Source organism: Amblyomma maculatum, chromosome 2 (assembly GCF_055883805.1).
Source record: "Amblyomma maculatum isolate TAMU_Amacu chromosome 2, ASM5588380v1, whole genome shotgun sequence".
NCBI classification, from domain to species: domain Eukaryota; kingdom Metazoa; phylum Arthropoda; class Arachnida; order Ixodida; family Ixodidae; genus Amblyomma; species Amblyomma maculatum.
Genome location: NC_139345.1, coordinates 16085532 through 16108555, shown reverse-complemented (window position 1 = coordinate 16108555; position 23024 = coordinate 16085532). Strand labels below are relative to the sequence as shown.

The following is a 23024-nucleotide window of genomic DNA, read 5'->3' as shown; positions in this document are numbered from 1 at the left end:
CGTGTTCAGTTTCTTGCCTGCTATAAGGCTGAGTCTTGAAATCAGCGTTTACAGGCGTTTTTGTGAGTGCACCCCAGCTTGTTTTACTTTTCTACCGTGCAGGTGAAACCAAACTTGGTGGGAAGTTTCTTTAATACATGCACAATCCAAAACAACAAAAATTTAGGAACACGTTTTTTTTTTTTAAATGAAAATTGTGATTTTAGCCCCACATCCCACCTTATTCTGCATCTCTATTAATGTATTTAGTAGCGTAATGAAATCACCTTGCACTTTTGCCATCGAGAATTTGAAAAAAAAAAATAAATAAATAAACAGCTCTAGCGGTGGTAGACGGCCTCAATTCTAGAACACTGTACCACTGTTTCTCGGCTCGTCCAGTTGCGCAAGACAGGTTTTCAGTACATTCGCTTTATCACGTTGCGAGTGGGGCGTGCGCCGTCCACTGCCACATCTATGGAACAGGTGACAACAGCAAATGCCTTTTTGAGGAAAAAAAAAATGCTGCCGTTATGATCACGCCTGCCCAGGTGTGGATGATTGACTGTACGCCCAGCGTGTTCTTGCAATTAAATTTTTTGCCTCAGCCAGATGTTTTACGGTGTTCAGCTAATCAGAAAATCCGGTCAATTCAAACATTACTCGGTCTCAATGACTTCGAATTAATGATGTTACTGCCCTCAAACAGCCAGCTCACACAATCAGAAAATCCGGTCAATTTGAACATTACTCGGTCTCAATGACTTTGAATTAACGACGTTACTGCTCTCATACAGCCAGCTTACACACTTGCATGCATGCATGTAGGCTTACAAAATTTACAACTTGCAATAAATTGTATGCTTACAAGTTTTTATTTTTGGAAAAGCTGTGATAGCCTACAAATCAACAGAAATCACAATACCAGGCTTAATCGTCCTTTCTCAGAATTAAGAAACTAGCAATAATGTAACTCAAGAACGTGCATGCCATAGCAAGCAGAAAGGGAACACAGCCTCTATGGCTGAACACACAAACGTGTGCACACACACACACACACACACACACACACACACACACACACACACACACACACACACACACACACACACACACACACACACACACACACACACACACACACACACACACACACACACACACACACACACACACACACACACACACACACACACACACACACACACATTCAATAATCAAAGGCCAAGAAGTGCTTGCATGTGTGTAATTTGTTGCAGTAATAATAATTTGCACAAAACTTGCTGCACAGCGGCTGGGAAATGCACAGGGAGCCTTCACAGGAGTTCACAGTTGAGTACTGCACTGTAAATGGACAATCTGATTACACAAACACACAGATGTCCATTTCTGCATGCCTGATCCAAGAAGAACGAGCTGACTTTGCGCATGAGATGCTCAGGTGAAATCGGCCAAATTACGTGAAATAATTAAAAGCTTACCCGCATCTTGACAATCAGGTCAAAGAGTGAGTGAGGGGGCAGGACAAGGCTGCGATTCAGTGGCATCACGAAACAGCGGCGCCCTTCCACGTCCACAATGCCTGTCTTGTTGGCCGCAAAGTCATGAATGAAACGACCCCGTCGACCATGCGAGAAGTCTGGCACTTCTATCTCTTCATACTGCTCAAACTCCAGGTCCAGGTCGAACTGCTCCTGCAGGCCACAGCATGAAAGCCGGTAAGATAAATAGAATAATTGTTCTTGAGATGTATAAGATACAAAATATTAGGCTTGTGCAAATAATCTTTTTAAAAGAAACGGCTTTGAAACTTCAGTGCATGAAGCTGTGTTGACCTCTGCCAAAATGACCATGGAGAAATTCTGCACATATGGGGAGCTGATCTATTGTAGAGTGCATGTGAAACCTTTTGTGGGACCTCTGACAAAGTTTTTGCCTGGCTGCTGGTTTAAAGTGGCAGTTCTATGGACATCTGCAAGGCATGTGCACCGCACGTCCGGGACCACCTCACACCAGGCATCACAATGGAGAAGTCATTGTCATGTACTTTGTGCTGGCTCCCTCTCGTAACTCGTGCCACCATGCTTTCTTAAAGGATTTCACATGGAGAAGACACTGCTGTCAGCCCAGGGTTGTCCTGCAAGAGTCAAGAGAACTGCGCGTCCCCTGACTGCTGTTTACCACCATGCTATGTGTATGCTGCGACGCTATCCTTATAAGAGGTATGTCAATCTGAAGCTGCACAGTGTTGCAGAAGCATAACAAGATTGAAATAATTACTTCCGGGACTTTCAATTCCAAATGATCAGGTTCAACTGAAAACAAAATATTTACTATTGTGCCACACATTTGAAATCATCAAATGTTCACACCAGCTTACAAAATACACATCTCCAGGATTATGCATATTCAAAACAGAGTTCAAAGGTCAGAAACATTTTTAATGTCAAAGCTGAAAAAGAAAAAAGAGAAGTAAACATGCAGGCGAAAATTCAAGTTTCATGACCAAAAAAAAAAAAAAAAAAACTACCACATACTGCTGCAAGTTAATGTTTTTCTCCTGAAACTGACCATCCAACTGGAGAGGGGAGGTCAATCTATACACAGAGCCAAATACTTTGTGGAGTCAAGGCAGTTTTGGCTGAGCTGCAGACAGTATGTGCTTTATGCCACTGCCCATTGCTGGCAGGATGCATGCTTGTCTGAACATCAAAAAAGTAAAAAGGAATCATTCCTGAGAAAATTGTTGCATGAAGAAAACTTAAACTGTGTACTGTCTGCCCAGTTTACTCATGTTGGTGGTTGCTTTTCTAGTTTTCTGACTAGTGGAAGGGTCATTCAATACCACTTTATGGTCGTGAAACTTCTCTTTCACACTATGGGAAAGCTTGGTACGCCGCCCAGTGCCCGCTCAGAGGCCTTGGCGTCAAGCAAGGGGCCTGTTTTTGCTGGTGGTGGAGCGGGCGGCCATACAACTGTGTGGAAAGCAATGGAACTGCAATGTGTTGTTGTAATGTTTTCATTTCGCAGCGTTTCTACTAGTGCACCATTGAAGTATGCAAATGCGCTTGTTTTTGTAAAGCCGTTGCGTTCTGTGAATGATAGTAGGTTGTTGTGTGAGACGCTGCTGCTACAGGCTATGGCTATGGGAGCAGACAAAAAGGTATCTCTTTGTTTCCCGTTTGATGCCAAACTACGACAGACGTGTCATCCATCTATAACAAGTTGGTGGCCTGTCAGTTTGACTCCACAAATATGCGTTTACAAAAAAGATTGAGGCGCCTGCCATAGCATCATCCGATATGATAAGTTCATAGGTAATAAGAATGTTGTGCTTTTGAAAGGCACCTGAAGCTTGTAATGATTCCGAAAATATGTCTTGGTCCATTGATACCGGACTTATTTCTTTCTGGAATGTCACCTATATTGTTTTTTTCACTCAGGTAAAAATCAAAGCCTTGATAGCGACTCTGCATGCTAAATGACCAGCTAGCGGAGGTAAAACATCGCCAGCTTATATACTGTGACTCCCATTTGTGTCTTTTGTAGTATATCGCCGCGCAATTTAACTGCTTATTCCCAATTAAAATCTAGCATATGCTTCACCACACTGTGACATGAGATGTGATCTGATTTCAAGAGTTATCTTGACCGATCAAAGCAAAGCCTCACTGCTTCCACATTGTTCCAAATTATTGTGGTTGCTTTTGAAATCTTGTCTCAATGGAGCCTTGCCAATTTTAAATTGAAATCGCGGCCAAGTGGCATACATTTAGTTCTTTGACGACTGCTAAACACTTGGCTGCTGACGGCGCCGCAAAGAGCAAGTTTCTTTGCGGGCATGTAAGTCCACCCAAAAAAAGATGTTTCTTTTCGAAACTAATTCTCTGCTTTCCTCGGTTCTGAACTGTATGAACTGCCATAATCACTATGTGAGAGTATGTGAATACACTTAAACCTGGCTATAACGAAATTGTAAAATGTCCGCGATTTTTCGTTACATCCAGGTTTTCGTTACATGCAGTTTTCGCGTGAATATCCAAAAGAGCAACGTAGAACGAAAACCAGATCACGCATTGAATGTAAGGTAACCACCTTGAAAGTGTTTAGAGAATCAATTATTCCAATTTATAGAAGCCTTGAAACATTTAGCGATTGGGCTGAGGGTGCGGCGCGACTTTGGCAGCAGCCTCCACCTCCGCCGTGGTTCGTGCGTGTTTGAGAGAGCAGGAAAATGGGGTTGAAGAAAGAATCAGTCTAGGGGAGAGCACGCACGTTCGCGCCACCGCTGAGTGAGGAGGCGCCTGCATATTCACTCATGTTCCCACTCACCAACCAACCGTTGCCCCATGAAGCAGACTCTGCCTCGCGTCGCTGCTGTGCTCCGCTGTTCCTGCTACCAACGAGCGGGAGCCCACGAGCAACCGTGTGGCAGCAATGGACGCACACTGCTCACCCTGTGACTTTTCTTTGTTCTGTTATTTTTTACCACTTTTAAGCATGGATTAGTGTAGTGACACGTTCCAAAAGCGAAAGCAGCGGAGACTGCTACGTCTGCCATGCAGATGCGGCGTTGCCGCTGAAACAAGGCGCATTGTATCGACTGTGGTCGCTTGCAGCTATAGTACAGGTTCCTCCCTACAGTTCGTTTATATATTACTAAAACTTGCGGGGTTCTACCAAATTTCCAGCAGTTCAGCATCAGCTAAGGGACAGTCGGCCCCACAAATTTGCTATATATCAAGATCAACCGATGCAACATGTTCGCTACATGGAGTTTTAAAATACATGCACTACGATGGGGGCAGCGTTGGGGAATTGAGAAACTTCGTAATATCGAGGAATTCACTAGTGGAGATTCGTTACATAGAGGTTTAACATACACTGTATTGTATGAGCCGCTGAACCGCCGATAACAGCAATGGCTGAGCTAGGGAAAGTAACTTGCATTGATATCGCAAAGACTGCAGTACTGTGCTGTACTGCGTTCCTAGGCACCTCCAAAATCAGGACAGTGTCATTCGATCGAGGTTGGGGAAGTTCAAGTGAAACCATGTCGTATAGCATTTTCACTTAACAAAATAGTGAAACTATGCTTAAAACATGGTAGAACTATACATGCCAAGATGCTAAATAATAAACATAAAAGATGATGAAGTGAAAATCCTTTGTGGTCTGCAAGTACTACGAGCGAGGTCGAATGCACTGCGGTTCCTATATACGCTAGCGCCTGATTAATGCTATGCGCAGCTGCAATCAGTGCACCATTTTCTGAGTTCGTCGACATGATAGCTTTAATTATGCATTAAACCCTCCAAAAATACCACGTCAGATAGTGCTCAGCGGCCTGTGGGATGAAGCGAGGCACTGTTAAAGCTGTGTTCAGGTCGGGCGACCATATGAGAAAGCCGGGCAAGCTGCCCAAGCGCAGTACGAATCCAGTGAGTGCTGTAATCTAACGCCAAACTACGATAATGCAGCTAATGCGGCCTTTCCTTAGCGCGCACTACTCTGCAGTCACTCGTATGTTGTAGGTTGAGACCACCACACTATTCAGCAATGCACAAAGCAATAAAAACAGAAAATAACATGAAAGCAAGAGTTTTGGGTACAACCGCACCCTACACCGCTACGGCGGCCAACTGCTCGCGGCCCCCTCGATTGGCGGTGGCGCCCCTTGCAGCTGCTTTTGTCCACAAGTCAAACTTCTATGGGAGTTTCATAATCATTAGAAATATTGAGACTCTGCTAGCGGCAAAGAGAGTGTGACAGCTATTTTCCAATAATCCCTGGAGCACACATCACATTAGAATCTGAAACTATACGACCCCTGGCAGTATGATTTGCCGTTACTTAAAAGCAGACTGCTGGTCTTACGATTGTACTGAACATATTATATACAACAATATAATTACATAGCGGGCTAAACTCGAGATACACTTCTTACACGACGTTTTCACATGGAAAAAGATTTCACGGTCAATAGTGCCTCATTGCTGTCCGTCTATTGAGCTGACATGAATAGAAGGTTTCTCGCTTTTAATAAAGTTTGCTTCATGGGAATCTGCAGCACTCTGCTTAATCTTCAATGGTTCCGGAATGCATGCGGTACATTGCGGCTTGCCTGCGCTAGCACGACACGTGCGAGAATAAGTGCGCAGTGCATGCGGCAAAAGCAGCGAGCGGAGCCACAACGTCCCGGATTGTGCTTTTCTGCCACAGATGGTGCTGCATATCAGGAGCTGCAGTGCTGCCCAGTGATGCTTTGAGAGCCTATTAGCTGTTTCAGGGCAATTTGAAGGAAGCAGTTATTCACTAGCTTTTTGTGCATGTGCAGGTTGGTTTTTAGATGCTGGTTGCTAGGAAGCTTCTAATCCCATCAATTTCGGCGCCTCTCCATACATGTCAAAACCTCAGGTTTCTAACTCTAAACAGAAGTAAAAACATGGAAACAATGAAGCCCGAGTCATGCAACTGAGTAATGTTAAATGGCAACTGCTTCTATTTTATTCTGGTACATTGGCGCTGTGCATATTGAAATGCTAGTGTCAAGTGCACATCTGACGTGTTTCTGATGTGCGTCTTCTCAGAAAACCATGCTATGTATTTTTATATCTGATACACATACAATCGACCCTGGATATATTGAGCATGGATTATCAAATTATTGCTCACATCAAACAGTCAAAGAACCCCTTAAAAATTTCATGTGAAAGTATAGCATCTGGTACAGTATACCGAATTGCGTGCTGTGCCCCTGTTAGTGGTGCTTCTTTTAATGGTGCTCCTGTGGCCATGTTTCGCACAAGGAGCAGTGTTGGATGCAGCTTTGGGCACCTACTGGCCATGCTAGCCATGTGAAGACTTCATAAACCTATGTGATATGGGAACATGGCATGTGACTGGTGGCAGCCTTTGGCCTTGCGTAGCCACTCTTTTCTGCGACACTGCTTCTATGTGGGGAAGCCAGCATTCGGAACAGCACTAGCCATGCAGTGAAGCTTACCTTTCTAACCAAATAAATATCCGGAACACTTACTCACCTTGCCTTGTTGCTAAAGGCACTGCAAAAAGCAACTTTACCTTAACCCAATTAAGGATTACTGTGCTTGCAACACACCAGTAACTGTACCCACGAATTCGTCACCAAGCCAGTACTGCTCACTTGTGCACTTTCATTTTTTTTTTTTTTTGCTGCTTGCTCTCCCACCACAGCTTGACAATAGAAAAGCAAGGCCAAAGGGAGCTAGGCACGCTGCAATCTCCTGCCTGACGTAAATCCTGCGTTTTTCACCACGCTCATGTATCCCTTAGGATGTTCAAAGGCAAAATTTCCTCAAAAGATCAGAGTCAGTGGTTGCTGCAAGGCGCACAAATGGCAATTTTAAATATTGTTGACTGCAGTGCATCTTGCAGAACTGAGGTTCATTTCTCTGTATTCGACAGAAGTGCTCAACATATATAAAAATTTAACTGAAAACAAAAAATGGCCACGAGACATCAATTATTATCCTTAACTGAACACACCCAGCTGCATTTGCACCAACTCTAAAAACACCAACTTCTTGACTATGCACTCATACTCACTGAAGCGAGTTTCCTGAGAACAAGTGTGCTGCAGTGAATGCCATTCATAAATTATGAAACAATAATAAGCAACACCTAATGCGGGCTACATCGAATTTTCCAAGCTGTCAAGGGAGTTCAGTAGAAAAGCAGCAGCATCCAATTCCAACAAGTAGTCCCTGAAGTTTCCATAAGCATAGGCAACATACATTTACATGTACATAATCAGCTGTTAAGAAATGAAAATACATAATTTGTGGCTTTTTATTCAGCACTTACCTGAAAGACATTATTCCTTACGGGATCCATGATAGAGCTGCCAACTTCTGGTGAGGAACCAGAGCCACCTCGTGAGCTCTGGCGCAAGAACTCCGAGGCGGACATGACCGGAGGCATCTTGGAGTCCGACACATATGGCACGCCACACCAGCCACGGAAGCGGCGGACCTGTCATTCAAGTAGTGAGAAGAATGGAGAAGAATAGCACGTATATGAACTGTGGTACTTGACAAACGTACCAGTTATCAAAGCTAGCCGTAAATTCAATCATTTCTGCAAAGTAAAATCACAGGTCTATAGCCACGTAACGTGCTGCAAACTTACTTTATTCTTTCTTTAAAAAAAAAAGAAGAGAAGCGGTGAGCTCATCACAGAAAGTGCGGTATTAAAGCCTGACACCTAAATCGTGGCTAAAAAAGAATTAAAGGACATGCGAAAAAAATAGTTGCATTAGGAGGAGATAGAGACAATATTGCATACTGCATAAAAGAAACTGCATACACACGAACACGTAATTATACAAATTAAATGTACATAACTGAAAAATGCCTTAATATTGTTCTAGGAACTGTTGTACGTTCTTTCTAAAATTCAGATGTGCCCACACATAATGCATTTCAGATTTATAAAATACAGTAACAAAGTGGTGTATATAATACTGTCTAAAAAAGAAAATACTAGCAAAGAAGAGAATAAACTGATATACACACTAATATAAAATGTTTTTCATCCACTAACATGGCATTCCATGAAAATGCGGGGGTGGGAAGGCCAAGATAGGCTTTGGAGCAGCTCTTGGAGCACAAAGTGTGCATTGTAGAGCAGCTTTGAAGCAGAAATATAATCAATTTGTATCGGTAATATCAACATTTTGGGAAACTTCGGAGCACAAACAATGTAAAGGTTGTAAACTCGCATGCCTCCTAATAACGGTATGATTGTAAGTTTTCGTGCCACACAGTGAACTACGTACTAAGCGCTGTGTTTTTCAGCACTTAACTCTGAAGGCTTCTGCGACATGATTCATGGTATGTGAAATGTTGGTTTGTGGAAATCTAATCTGAAAAGTAAGTGCCATAAGCCAAAAAATTTGCGCGCTTATGAGCACAGCAAAACTGATCTCTTGCCTCCACTCTGCCCCACTAAGCACTAAAAGAGATTCAAGTTAATGTGTCCCACATACGTTCCTGAAGGTAGGTGAGGGGCTAAGTTTGTTTCCAAGAAAAATGATAGTTGACCATACTAGGAAGAGGCATGCAAAAATAAGGAATTACTTCTGACCCAAGACTCAGGTGTTTTCTCAAGGACGTTTTCTCACTTATATATTTTTTCCTCAAGGGGGGAAGAGGGGGGGGGGGGGGGGGGGGGGGATTTCAGGAATGCAAGTATATTAAATTTCTGCTGTGAATTGAACATTTTTGTACACTGTGTGTAAACAAAAATACAAGCAGAAAAATGAAAAAGAGTTTGTTGCAAAACACAGTCATAAAAACTAAACATTAAAGCATACGCTGAACATTACTATGCTCAGTGAAATGGCATAAAATAAATGATGTATTCTTAGGTTCCATATTTTTTTGGCAATTATACTGCTCCTATTTCACTTCCCAGGACATAGCTACGAGCACTCCACATTTGAGACTGCGAGCTAACGCCTTTCAAAGGCATTAAAAAACTTCAATACAGTTGACTCGAATACTGACTCAATGGTCTCTGAAACCACCCAACAGCAGTGCTCAATAATAGCCTTTGAGTCAACAGGCTACTGGTCTGAGGGTCATTGCAATGCCCATGTGACATGGGCATACGAAGAATTAGCCACAGCCATTGAAAAGAACAAATAACCAGTCTCCAAACCCTTGTAAAGTTTAGAAGACCATTTCTAATGTGGCAGAAACAAACTTCAGGAAATCAGGAGACACTTGAGTACTTTCAAGCCAATCTGACTATCACAAGGAACCATCTAGACACTTTCTGGCTCCAACAAGCGGGTGCAAGTAAGATGAGGTAGTTATACACAAACTGGGTCTGGTGCGCTAGTATAGACTTTTTCATGAGTCTCCGCGAATCCAGTTTGACTGGGTTGTGGGGCCGGTTTGGGGTAGGTAATTCTCAGCTTCCTCTGTGCAACGAGCCCAGTCCGGTATCAAATATGGCAGCCCCCACGACCACTTTTGTGAAAAGGTCTATAGAGGTGCCACTGCTCCAGATTAAGTGGTGCCAAGCTCACATGGCATTTTCATGCCAAATGGCAATGTCCACTTAACCTTGCGGTGTCAACACGAAGCTAGCCCTCTTGGGGTAGTGCGCTATCTCTAGAGTATTTCTAAGCATGTATTGTCATCTCTCTGGTGGGTTTGTTAGCTGAAATCCATGAATCGCAAACTGCGCCCTCCTGGAGGGCCGTGGTAGCACCATGCACTCTACTTGCAAAAGGAGTGGAGGCTTCTCTCAATGCAAGCGCTGGTATGCTTGCAATTCTTTGTTAAAAAATTTGCAAAGGTGGCTCTGCCATCTGCTATAATGGGGTTAAATCGTTTTGATCATTATCTCGCTGTGCCTAATATATAAGGCATCAAGTTTATGGAGGACGCACCACTACCCCTCTACACACCACTAACAGCAGCAAGTCAAGGTCATTATGTCGCTCTCCTACCTCCTTCGCTTATCATCCCTCTGCAAGTGGTCGTCTGTTAACCTGCCCAGCCTAAGAGTACTCCTTCCTTTGTGGGTGCAGCACCTCCTACCACACTCCCAAGTCTCGACACTTAAGGGATAAATGCCGTTATTTGGTCATTACAGTAGTACTCCTGAAAGGGGTGGCGGCACTTGTTTCATAAATTTTCACAGTGTGAGGAGAGTCCAAAGCTTCTCTGGACTCACACTGGTAGTTGGGTCATCTTGTGTGCATGCTAGTTGGTTTGTTTTTTTTTTCCTTGTTTCATAAAGTTGCCTTGAAAAGTGAGTCAAGTAAGGGGTGCACCTTTGTTTACAGTATCTTTTTAGAGCAGGGTCTGGGAGACTTTAGCGATACAGCCCGTGCACTCGTCACTTGTCTAACTAGATATTTGATTCTAAGGTGATTCTGACTCAGTGTGAAGTTTGCATGCAAGTGCTTGTTGCCTGCTTCAGTTCTTTTGTTTATACATAGACACTGGGCAGGACATGTAGTGCGAAGAGAGGATAACCGATGGTCGCTGGGGGTAACAAACTGGATTCCAAGGGAAGGAAAGCGTAGCAGGGGGCGGCAGAAAGTTAGGTGGGCGGATGAGATTAAGAAGTTCGCAGGGGTCAAGTGGATGCAGCTAGCACAGAACCGGGATAAGTGGAGAAATATGGGAGAGGCCTTCGCCCTGCAGTGGGTATAATCAGGCTGGTGATGATGATGATGAGACACTGGAGAGTGCGGTGCCCCTCCGTAAATCGTATTGGGTGCATCATTCAGTGCACGAGGCTCCAGACACAGTTTGTGGACCTACTTATGCGCCCGTTGGGTGTCGGTTTATGCGTTCCTTTTTTTCTAACGAACTTCAGAGCCACTTATTGTAAATTTGAGTGTGCCTCTATAAAATAGTTTCAGAGGCCAAGAACTTCTGGCAACCAGACCCATGTACTGTACGTATTCCATGAACCATGGGAACGTGCCTTTTTCGGAATGTGGGAGTTGTTGCTCAAATAATTGTTTCCGAGAGATACTGCATGACGGCTGCAAGCTGTGGTTCAGCGGGCAGTCAGTTGTGGTTGGAACAAGGGAAGGAGATGAAACTATCAGTGCTCTGGGAATCGGGACTGTCACTATTCCAGGAAATGCGGAGCAGCTGAGTGGACCTTTTCACTCAAAGTTGGACGTCACCTGGACACAGAGCAAGTGGTGTCACAGTTGGTAACAGGAGGGGTGGTGCTCTGGTCTCCGTTAACAGAACTGGAACCCCTAGACATTGTGCCAGGGTTCCACAAGAAAGGGGTGCCACAGGCTGCGGGAAAACAACCGATGTGCCACAGTACATACTAAACTCCTACACCAACCAAGGGATTGATGCCGAGTGCTCTAATGTGGTCACTCAACCTGACTGATCAGTGCAGTCTGTTGGTGGGCATGCAGCACAAGAATGTTCAAAAGAACTTGGACAGAATGTGGGCTACAGTGCGATTTGGATCTAGTCTGCCACTTCCTACGGATCCATTTTTTTCTGCACATTTGGGTTTCTGTTGCGAAAGTTGGAAGCCGGTCTTCGTGGAGTACTCTCATGTCCTCATTGAGAGATTTATGAGCGAAATATCAGCACTGGCTTTATTATGGTGGTCATCAGAGACCATTGATGTGATACTGTTCCAGCTTCGAGCTACGTCTCACCTCAGGGCACGGAGCGCGTTGCAGATTCATGCAGGAATCTGCAGATGAGGTTTTGGAAGTAGGGTCGCGGTAGAGATTGGGCACCATGTTGGCATATCGATAGACGGAGACAACCGGGAATTAAATGCAGTGAGAGGTGGCCTGGTGTCTGCCCTCCTCCTATACCATGTGCCAGGAGGTTTTGAAGACAAGGACTCCCTGCTGAGGACGACTCCTAATTCCTTGTTTCAAGGTTTCCTGATTGAAAAAGCTTTTTTCGATTACATAAGCATTGAAAGCCACATCGCAGAATGACGGGTAGAGAAATGCTCAAGTACGGCTTGCCGAACGAAACCAGCTGCGCCACTCAGCTACCTCAGCACTCCGCTGGTGAACATTTTGCCACAGGCGGTACTGTTGCTCCAAAGCAACGGCAGATACAACGGGCGCCGGTCTGTATAGGAAAAGCATGACAATCTGAAATGCAATTTAATTCAGTAGGTATTCTGCAAACATTATTCTATGAACTTGGAATTTTGGCCAGCAGATTTCTTCAGCATGCTTACAGCCAGAAATGCACCATATGACCTGTCACCAACAAATTTTTATGACAACCCGCACACTTCAAAATCAAAGTGGGCAGTGGCTTGAACACTCAAAACATTCAATGAAAATCCAGTATAAAAAAAAAACCTGATGTCTCAAAGCCAAGGAACAGCTAAAAAGCCAACCAACCTTGTAGTGTGTGAACTGCCTGTATAGGTAGACACCACCAACGATGCCTGTGGCCAATACCAGGAAGGCTGTGAAAAACACACACAGAGTTGTGGTGGTGCTCACACGCCGTGCCCGCATTGTCACTATCACAGGGCTGCCTTCAATGTCACCCTCGTTGCCCTGCAGAAAGACAAAGAAGAGTGAGTACACAATAAATCTTTACTACAACCTCCTTTCTTATAAATGGCACGCAACTAACTCCCTCTTTTTTGAGCACACAAACTCCAACACCAAGATTAAAAGAGCAGCAGTGAAAAACTGCTCGCTAGTGGCGCTAATCTACAACTGTGAAGATGCAATAACAGACAGCATGGAATTAATGTGGAGAGAAAGCATATAAAACAGTTTCCATACTTCATTTGCTTATTTTTATTATAATACAAATTCGTTTCTTTTCCAACTCTTTAACCAAAGTACACATTTAAACATTAGTTTCACAAGCTGGTTAGAAATCGAGTGCAGCATTTTCGGCCCTATATTGATACAGGTACTCCGAAAATTAACCACCAAAGCACATTGCTGAGAATCTGTGCAAACTAGGAAACCCCCAAATTGAGCTGTTCTCGAGAGAAAAAAAAAAAAAAAAAAGAGAGAGAGAAAACCGCAGCTTCAACATGAAGAAATCATTTACCCTATTTTTCTTTTCTTGCTGACAATGAAAACACAGATGCACTGAGTGTCAAGGCACTTCCTTTTTATCAAAACTAGATTCCTTGACCCGTTCCTTTCTTTTACATTTACCAGCATTGCCCTTCTACTTCAAGAGGTGCTCCCAAAGTATGAAGAATCTTTTAGTGATGTTTCAGAGACAATGACTCTCGCACTAAAAAAGTCAAGTCTCGATTTTGTTGTGGTACAAGTAATGTGACATTTTTTTAACATTCAGTGCCAGTTTAGTGCTGTACAGAAGTTTGTCATTGGTGTAACAGGAATGCCTAAAGGGTGCAGGGAAGGTACGGAAAGAAATCCACATTGCCTGCAAGTCTAGGATTGCCAGTTCGACAGCTTGTCATTGTGGTCCACTCATCAGTACTTTTTTAAAATGTGCACTCGATGGTTTCGCTTACTGGAAAGGAATCACACAGCTTGTGGATAACACAAGTGAAGGTAAAAAGCTTGAGACAGCGCCAGCTCTATTTGCTAATCCTGAAGACATGACCATACTTTTTTGAAGAACAACCACTTGGCTGAGAATGTCTAGCCAATTTTCAAGACAATGAAATCCATGAAATCTGAGAAGGAGCTTGTCTGCCAGGTGTATTCAATCATGGCTCTTCTCTTGCTAGGCAACGTCTTCTTGAACGGGAAAGCGTTGGTGCGAAGACTGGCATAATTTTAGATATTATGAGCTCTGACCTCCAACGGAAATATGTGTGTAACTTCCTAAAACATTTGATTAATAGTAAATGTGGCAAACAGGAATATTCTGTCAAGCTTTAATTTCTTGAGAAATGACTAAGCATCATGTGCAAGTTCGACCTAGCAAGGAAGGAGGAAGTAATGACAGTAGAAAAAGGCTTCAGTGGATTGTTACTCCTTGTCTCAAGCTTTGAAGACCTGTGACCTTTGAAAAAGTAACTGTTGGAGCAGTCAGTGTATAAATTCTATCTACTGAAGTTTGCCTTGGCAGCTTCTGGAGTGTGCAAATGGCCATAATTCCCAAAAGTTTGCCTCGATTTTCTTGTCATCCCCATGTGAAGCGCAAAATTAGAACATGTTTTTCTGGCTGCGCTTTCTGAGCTACAAGACGTGTCCTCCAATGGCTGACAAATCTCTTACAACATACAATTCAATGTGTTTTTATAAGTTTAAGAATTATTTCAAGCTGCTGAAAGTGTCATCACGTTACATTTGTTATTTTTCTCAGTAGTGCATTAATCCACTGTGCAGTGTCTGGCTCGTCTGCAATAATCTTGTGCAACATGGGGTGCATTATATCATACACAACAATTATATGGTGTTGAAACTGGACACAAGAAAACACTGAATCAGAGGGAAAAAAAATAGAAAATTTAAATAATTCTGAAGTCTGAAGTCACCAAAATTGCATCTGCTGGTGTTACATCGCAGATGCGACGTCGTTGAACGATAGAAAAATAAAATTATTTCCGTGACTTTTTCTAATAGATTTGTCATTTCATTTTTGAGCTGCATATGATTATATATTTATTTATCTAAACATGTAACTGAACTTATGAATTATATGCTCTTATTTCACTGCCCGGGAAGGCTATAGAGTGGGGCAACTTTCTCAATGAGCGGCGCCGTAGCGCAGTGCAGTAGCCACCTGTGTTCGGGATGAAACGATAGCCCAGGATCAGAGACTGGTGCTATGCATATGGCAATATAGTTTCCTTTGTTCTTTGATCTTTTTCAAGGAACGATTTTTCAATATGGCCTTCATGTTTGCTCTGTGTAGCGTCTCTTTGGAAATAAGCAAGAAAAGCTCTATATAGCAGTGCCAAAAGAAAAAATAATGAAGTTGCCAGCAAAAGTGGGTCGGAACCATACCGTGAACCAATTTGGAACGTTCCTTTGATTTGTTCCAGTTCCGGTTCAGTTCCAAGATAGCGGAAAAAATTCAGGTTCAATTCAAGTTCGACACCCTTAATCATTTTTCCACAATTAATTCCCTCCAATCACTTCTGGTTCGTGAACGTATATTTATTATGCTCCAGGTTTCTCTTGTTTACGAAAATTATATACATATTACGGCCAGTCCAAGATACATTATGTATTGGGTGTGAGCACCACCACTGGAGAGGATGGTGTTAGCGTTGACCTACGGGAGCAAGTGGGATCACGTGACTCTTCTTACTGCTGCTGGAGCAGACGCTCGATTGAATTTGACCGTTTTAAACGCTAATAGTTGGGTTTTCCCCCCTGCAGTTTTGCTTGATAACGAGTGCTAGCATTGAACTTTTGATCTTGCAACGTTGCTGAAGTTTATTTATGCTGTTGCCACTGTCCGTTATTGCTCTGTATCCGGACGTACGCGACGGAACTCGGCGCAAGCTCCCATTGCTACCCGAAAAATAAGCTCACAGAATCTTCCTTATTTCAAATTTGAATGGGCAAAGAAGCAAGTGGTCATTCTCATGTTTGCAGCAGACATTTCAGTGAGAAAGATTTCGTCCATGGAGTTCGTGCTAAACAGTTCAGTGAGTAGCGGCAGAAGTAACAGCGTGCGCGTTTTAATTTGCGGTTATCACTTGTGAAGCTAATGAAGACGTACTGCCGGCAAGATGGAAATAATGCTGCCTTCACGGTGAGTACGCTCCCAGAACAAATAAGGATAGTGTGAAAAAACTGAAGGTCTCATTCTTCTGAATGAAGGCGTTGACAAGGAATTTTCCCTGAAGTGAACTGAAGATTCTGTAGCCACGGGAAGCGGTATGCATATGTGTAGTCTCAGGCAGAGTTTGCAGTACTAATCTAATTTCAAATGTTAGAGTACGTGAATAAATGGGAAATAGAGCATTACATGTTGTGATATGGTGAGGTATGCGTCAGCACAGCTGCTCTGCGTTGCACGCCCGAACCATGATTGCCAATGACTGTAGTCAGTGCGCAAGAATTCGCTGCGTGGGAAGCACTTTTTCAGACTTGCTATAGAAATTAAACCATGTCTTCCCCACACTCAAACTTGTCTATTCCATTATGGGCAAGGGAGCAGGTGAACAGTACCACTTCCTCAAGCAAAGAATTCTTATATTTGAGATTCACTAGCAGCTTGGTGCTGACCGGTTGTGTGGAAGCTTCAGTTCCTTCCGTAATCGCAAAAACGACGCTGGCCAGTCCATGTCCTCGTCCGAGTAACCTTATCGGCCGGACCCACGCTTCGGCAGCTAGCAGACTCAAAGTGCTGTCTAGCTGAATGAATGGGCCTAATACCTCAAATTAAGCTTAAACAGGCCCAAACCGAAGTGTAAATAAATAAATATGTGAATGCAGCATTAGCGGAGTAACTAAACTGCATAGAAAACGATTGCACAGCAGCAGTTGAATGCACGTTATCCTACTTAATACTAGCGTAACGCGGGGCTGCCGAGACGTGGCGCCGTGGTATGTCCTCGCTCCCAATACCTCTGTGAAAGACGTGATGGTAATGTTTGGACTGGTGGCAACCGTAGCCTGGGCGCCAAAACTCTGCATGCCACTGGCCTGCTGCTTTTTTCACAGTTGCTTAATTGAGTTCCTTGGACTGCCAGAAGATCAAATCAGTCGATATTGTCGACCATAAACCCTGACTGCTCATTCATTGGAGGGTCAAATTATAAGTTAAAGCTCAGTTACTTTGGTCATCTGATGAGAAGAGAGGAGTCGCTGGAGAAAGATTTGATGTTGGGAAAGGTTGAAGGTCACCGGAGAAGGGGTAGGCAGCGAACGCGATGGTTAGATGGCATCCTCGAGGCGCTGCAGATGAAGTTATGTGATGTTAGGAAGATAGTGAGAGACCGGAAAGCATGGCGTAATATGGTTCATAGGGTCAAGAACAGTCGGACACGACTGAACGACTGAACTGAACTGACTAATTGAACTGGACCACATCAGATGTTTTTGTAGACAATACAAAGCTCTACTGTGCAGCAAAAACCAGTGTTCTGCTAAATTTGACAATAATACATTAACGCAGCCAGTTCTAGGAAGTTTTGGTGCAATATTGATGCAGGATGGAGGAAGTGGAGCTGTACTTCCACCATTACACATAACAGTGCTTTGGCAATTCTGTACTGTTCTGGTTGTAAAGGCTTTGCATACTGTACCTTAACAACAGGATATTTATATGAAAAAGATGGCGTGTCCTACCATAGTGAAACAAGCTGAGGGCTTTTGAGAGTTGCATGGGCTAGTCTAAAGCAGCTTTTCATTCTCAAAAGGTTGATAACTAATAAATACTTATTAGCTGACTTTTTAAAAAAGTAGTGGCTTCAGGAACAAAGCATCTAAGTTGTAGATGTCTCAAAAAGTATCTCGCTACACCACTTCCATCAATACAGTGTTCAGTTAAGTATAGATTTTTGTTTTCTTTTTATCAGTTATAATAGCTTGCACAATGAAAAAGCTTCCATGTGATGGCAGCACCATTTCAACAAAAGTTTCAAAGCTCACTTTCTATGTTGCACTTTCTCCGTTGAAGCTTTATGCATGCACTGGCTTGTGATTAGACTAGCAGCTAGTCATGTGACAATAAATAATATTGTCAAACTGCAGCTTGATGGAAAGAATGTAGCTAGCTGTTTTAAAGACTTTCTTAAAAATTTGCACTGATACTTTGTTCCTGAAGCCGATAACAAAAAAATTACCTAATTAGTCTGTTACTCTGGTGAATGAAAAAAAATATGCTGCAGACTATGATACGTGACTCTCAACAGCTGCTACGGTGATTTCCACGACTCAACTAGCAGCTGGGCGTTTGAATTGGAACGGAGCGACCCATGTGAATCAGCCTAGGTCGAGCAGTGGACATCCTGAGCGGATGGCGAAAGTACTGCTGAACCAGTTCCACAAGTTGAAGTCACATTCTAGCACCAAAATGTGTTGTGACTGACAAATAGGTGGGAGTGCTGCACTCTAACTTGCGTTTGCAAAATGCTGCTAACGTGGTAGAATTTTTTAGACAGACGCACTTTAATATGTGCACATGAAGAAACGACGATGCCTGATGTCCTCTCAGCGTTTGTGAAACCACTAAAAAGAGCCAAGAAAATTCTGCCACACCTGGAAGTGACGACATCGCCGACTAGAACTTCCAGCGAGATCAAAATCTGGTCCGCAGATCGAGCTCGAGCACTCTGAATTGCTCTAGCATGACGAGCGGAATATGCACAACCTACCTAGGTCGACCAGTGAAATTCAAACATCATTTCAGAGAAAGGAAACTTGCTCCAGCCTGGCTAGTGGAAATCGGCATTAGTTTTACTGAGCTCGGTCACACCATATTTTTTAAAGGTTTGCTTATATTTAATCTGGGACACCCGGTATACAGACTTTACAATTATTAACGTTTATTCAGCATGGTACAATGCAATGTACAAAGAATTTACAACCAGCAAGTTGGTACACTGCACCCTGATCCACTGTTTTGCAAGAAATAGTGCCAGAGCAGCACGAATTACCTTCTGCAGCTTAAAGTGACTTTTACAAACTTAACAAAGAATAGAACGAGATTTAAAAAGCACAAAAACGAAGATAAAGACCAAAGTGGTGCCATTATATGCAGTAGGCCAAAACACCCGATATTCCAAAATAAACCCTTGTGATGTGAGGTACATTACTGCCAACCTTGCCTGTCTTGCAAATGCAACAAACACTTCACTCACAACTATGGGCGATTCCTCTGCCCGAGGGGCACACGAACTGACTCGAGGTGGGTGTGTAAACATAGGGGTTTATTCCTCACATGTCCGGAGATCAGGGGTGTTATGATCGGGAGCCAGCAGCAGGAGCACCCACACTAAAGAAGATGCCGGCGAGGAAGAGAGAGAGGAGACGGCGTGCAGGACGAGCGGGGAGAATGAAGGGGTAAAGGAACGGTGCATCAGCAGCCGCGGGAAAGGCGCTTCCTTCAATTGTGGCTGGCGCGGTCACAACTAAATGCTTTAATAAAGAGACCACAGTTCACCTATCTTTTTCCTGGGTTCTTTTGAATTTTTTTGTCGTTTGGTTTGCTTCAGAAATATGAAAAGATTCCTCTGTGCTAAAAAACTGGCTTAGCGAATATGGACTACGTTCAATAATTTAACTATGGTACTTGCCTGACTTCTCTAGTTTATAAAAAGTTGATACTGTCTGCCTGTACGGCTACTGAAAGGCATACTGAGCAACCAAAACAGAGGGTTGTGCCTCCCGCCATTTGCAGAAGCAACTAATACCCGTGTTACACAGGCAATTTCAACTGCTATTCAGTTAAATCGCAGTTCGGTGTTCCAACTGACGTTGAACTGAACGGCAGTCGACTGTAGTTACACGGAACATATCGTGAACCTCAGTTGACCCCCAGAATCACGTGATCCTCCACATGCAAGCAATTTTTACTAAAAAAAGTGCTTTATTTTTCATATATAAATTACTTTGTAAAACATTTGCACACTTTATATTATTAAATTGCAATTTTGCACGCATTTTCTTTTTCGAGTATAGAACAAATGAATTCGACACAAACCATGTCAATCCATTTAAGGTGCGTCTGGTTTCGCTGCTTAATTGTCGTTTTTTGGTGCCGCTTCGCGCGCTTGTGTTTTGACACTCGTTTGAGTATTTAAAGTTGCAGGCTGGGACTTGCATTAACTAAGGCAGCAACCTTTCATGTGATTTTAGAACGCACAGCGCTTGGAAATGCCGCCGACTAAGTCGATGCGGCGCGTCCGCTGACAGCCACCTTGTCAGTTGACTGGTTCAACTGGGACTGCCTACCTCAGTTGAACTGAACCGCAGTTGAGATTTCAACTGCAGTTGGCGCTGCCGTGTAACATCGCTAACTGCCGTTCAGTTCAACTGACCGCAAACTGAACTGTCGTTGGAAACGCCCGTGTAACAGGGGTATAACAGCCTGTCTAGGTGGGCAGGTGTTATAAGGTTCCTTGGACAGTTACACGGACAGTTTCAACTGCCGTTCAGTTAAATGAGTTAAACTTTTCAACTGATATTGAACTAAATGGCAGTCGACTGCAGTTAAACAGAAAATCTCGTGAAACTCATTTCTTTCTCAGAATCACATGATTTCGCCACGTTCAAGCAATTTTGACAAAAACATTTTTCTTCTTTTTTTATCATAAATAACTTTATACAATATCCACACGCTTTATATTATTGAATTGCACATTTTGCGTGCATTTTCTCTTTCAAATACGCCACAACTAAACTCGACACAGAGTCAAGTCAATCCATTTGAGGCAGTGAGTAAAAAACGTTTATTTCTGTTATGGCGATTACATATTGAGGGACGAGGAGTGGTACCCTCAGTCCAGGGTCCCAATAGCCCTCGCAGCACATCTGTATACGTCTGGCTTCGCATTTTTTTGGTGCCATTTCACGCACTTATGTTCTGACACTGTTAAAGATGTACGGTGGGACTTGTGCTAGCTAGAGTAACAACCTGCCGTGTGATATGAGAACAAATAGCGTTCGGAAATGCCGCCGACTTGACCGATGCAGCACATCCGCTGGCCACTCTTGTCACTTTACTGGTTCAACAGCGACCCCCGACCTCAGTTGAACTGCAGTTGAAAATGCCCATGTAACAAGGGCTTAAAGGAAGAGCTATTGCTTCTCTAAATAAAACACAGCCAAAATGCAACAAAAACCTTCAAAACAGCATGCAACTTTCCCACCAAGCCGGGCTGCCATTTTAGCTGTTTGGCTAGGGTGCGCAAAAATTGTACTTGCAGATGATGGCAGCTTGAATTTCTCCAAGACGCATAAATATTGATGCTTAATTAAATCTCAATGAACATCAACCATAATATTCTACCTTTTCATTGATGTCTTCTCACAATTAGGCTATAATTTGAGTAAAAATTCTTTAGTCTGATATCACAGAAGTCTCTGTACATTTACATATGTGCAGGTCTCATGATATTGCACATTCATATAATTTTTCTGTATATATGAAATTTGTGGTTATAATTACTTGTTACTGGAGTACGTTTTATGATTCATTTTATGGTATGTCAGCCTCTGCTGAACATCAGAGAGCATTAAATATCAACCAGCCAGGCCAGTCACCATCTTGGTTAAAGGGACTGCCTTGTTGTGTTAAAAAGATGAAAATGGCATGAAGCACAGCTACTGACCACATTAAACAAGGAATAAGCTCAGAATTTTGGCCTATATTCCAATAAACCACAGACATGACATGTAATCCAATCGACAAGAATTTCTCTTTTACAGTGTGTGTACAGCAAGCTAACGAGGATCGTTTTTTTTTTTTTTTTTTTGACCCTCAAAGATGCACAATTACTTTTGATCACCAGATCCTCAAAGCAGCAAGCATGTCAAAGCACACATTTTTTTTTGTGTGTGTGCACTCCAAGTGAGCTGGCATGCAGAATGCAGCCACAAAATATGAGCGCTGCCTGCTGACCCTCAAATGCTCCAGAGTGAATTGTGCATGTTTCCATACCTTCATAAAAATTGATATTGTTGGGAGGTGCTTCAAAATGAAAAGCCTATTTTTTGCGCAGACATTTCTGCAGAAAACAAAATTTCAACAGATGTACTAATCTGCACATTTCTTTAAACTGCACATATTTATACGCACATGCACAAAAAAATAAACGACCAGGTGGCACTCAATGTTCCTTGTGTTATACATAAAAATGCCGAGGATAGCTGTGTTATGAACAGTTTACATATATGTACGTACGCCTGTAAGATTTCACTGGTAGCTGTCAATCCCAATATAACTGGTTCACAAGAAAGGAAGAGCAGTATCTGTCCCACTTGTTTTCTGGACACCTGATCGCACCGTTAGGGAAGGGAGGAAGGTGAGAGTGAAAGCGGGAAGAGAGAAAGGCGTGCCGTAGTGGAGGGCTCAGGAGTAATTTCGACCACCAGGGGATCTTTAACGTGCACTGATATCGCATAGCACACGGACTCCTCATCGTTTCGCCTCCATCGAAAAGCAGCCGCCGGCGGTCGGGATCGAATCCGGGGTACTTTGGCACAGTAGTCGGGCATCTTAACCACTGCACCACTGCGGCGGGGCTGTCAATACCATGTACTCACTTTATACGAGCGTGCCAATGCTGATGTAGAATGCACAGGGTCCAAAGGCGCCTTGTCACACCTGTCGCGACAAGGCGTGACAAATCATCCGACCTTTCGAACCGTACGCATGCATATTTTCAGCGCATTTGTGGCATTCACACAATAAAACCTACGGCGAGTAGGAGCACATCATGTGCCCTTGAATTTTAAGCGCGACGCCGGCATGCTCAACGCCGATGCAGATGTGACGCAGAAAAAAAAAATAGAGAAAAGAAAGGATGTCGCCAGCTTCTTGGAAAATCGCGCTCGCCGCGGGTTCCTTCTTGGCAAAGTGTACGGGCGACAGTGCGTTGTCGACAACGGTATTTTTGCTGCGGAG

At 43.3% G+C, this 23024-nt stretch overlaps 1 protein-coding gene across 1 annotated transcript in view; it reads right to left on the bottom strand.

The window, feature by feature from the left end:
- Positions 1-23024, bottom strand: part of LOC146198030 (integral membrane protein 2B) — a 33317-nt gene that overhangs the window by 9226 nt on the left and 1067 nt on the right. Inside the window, exons 2-4 of the mRNA XM_084593346.1 lie at positions 12893-13054; positions 7825-7992; positions 1461-1673 (exon numbers count right to left, since the gene is read on the bottom strand). Of these exons, the coding sequence (XP_084449472.1) occupies positions 1461-1673; positions 7825-7992; positions 12893-13054 (543 nt within the window). The remainder of the gene's footprint in view (positions 1-1460; positions 1674-7824; positions 7993-12892; positions 13055-23024) is intronic.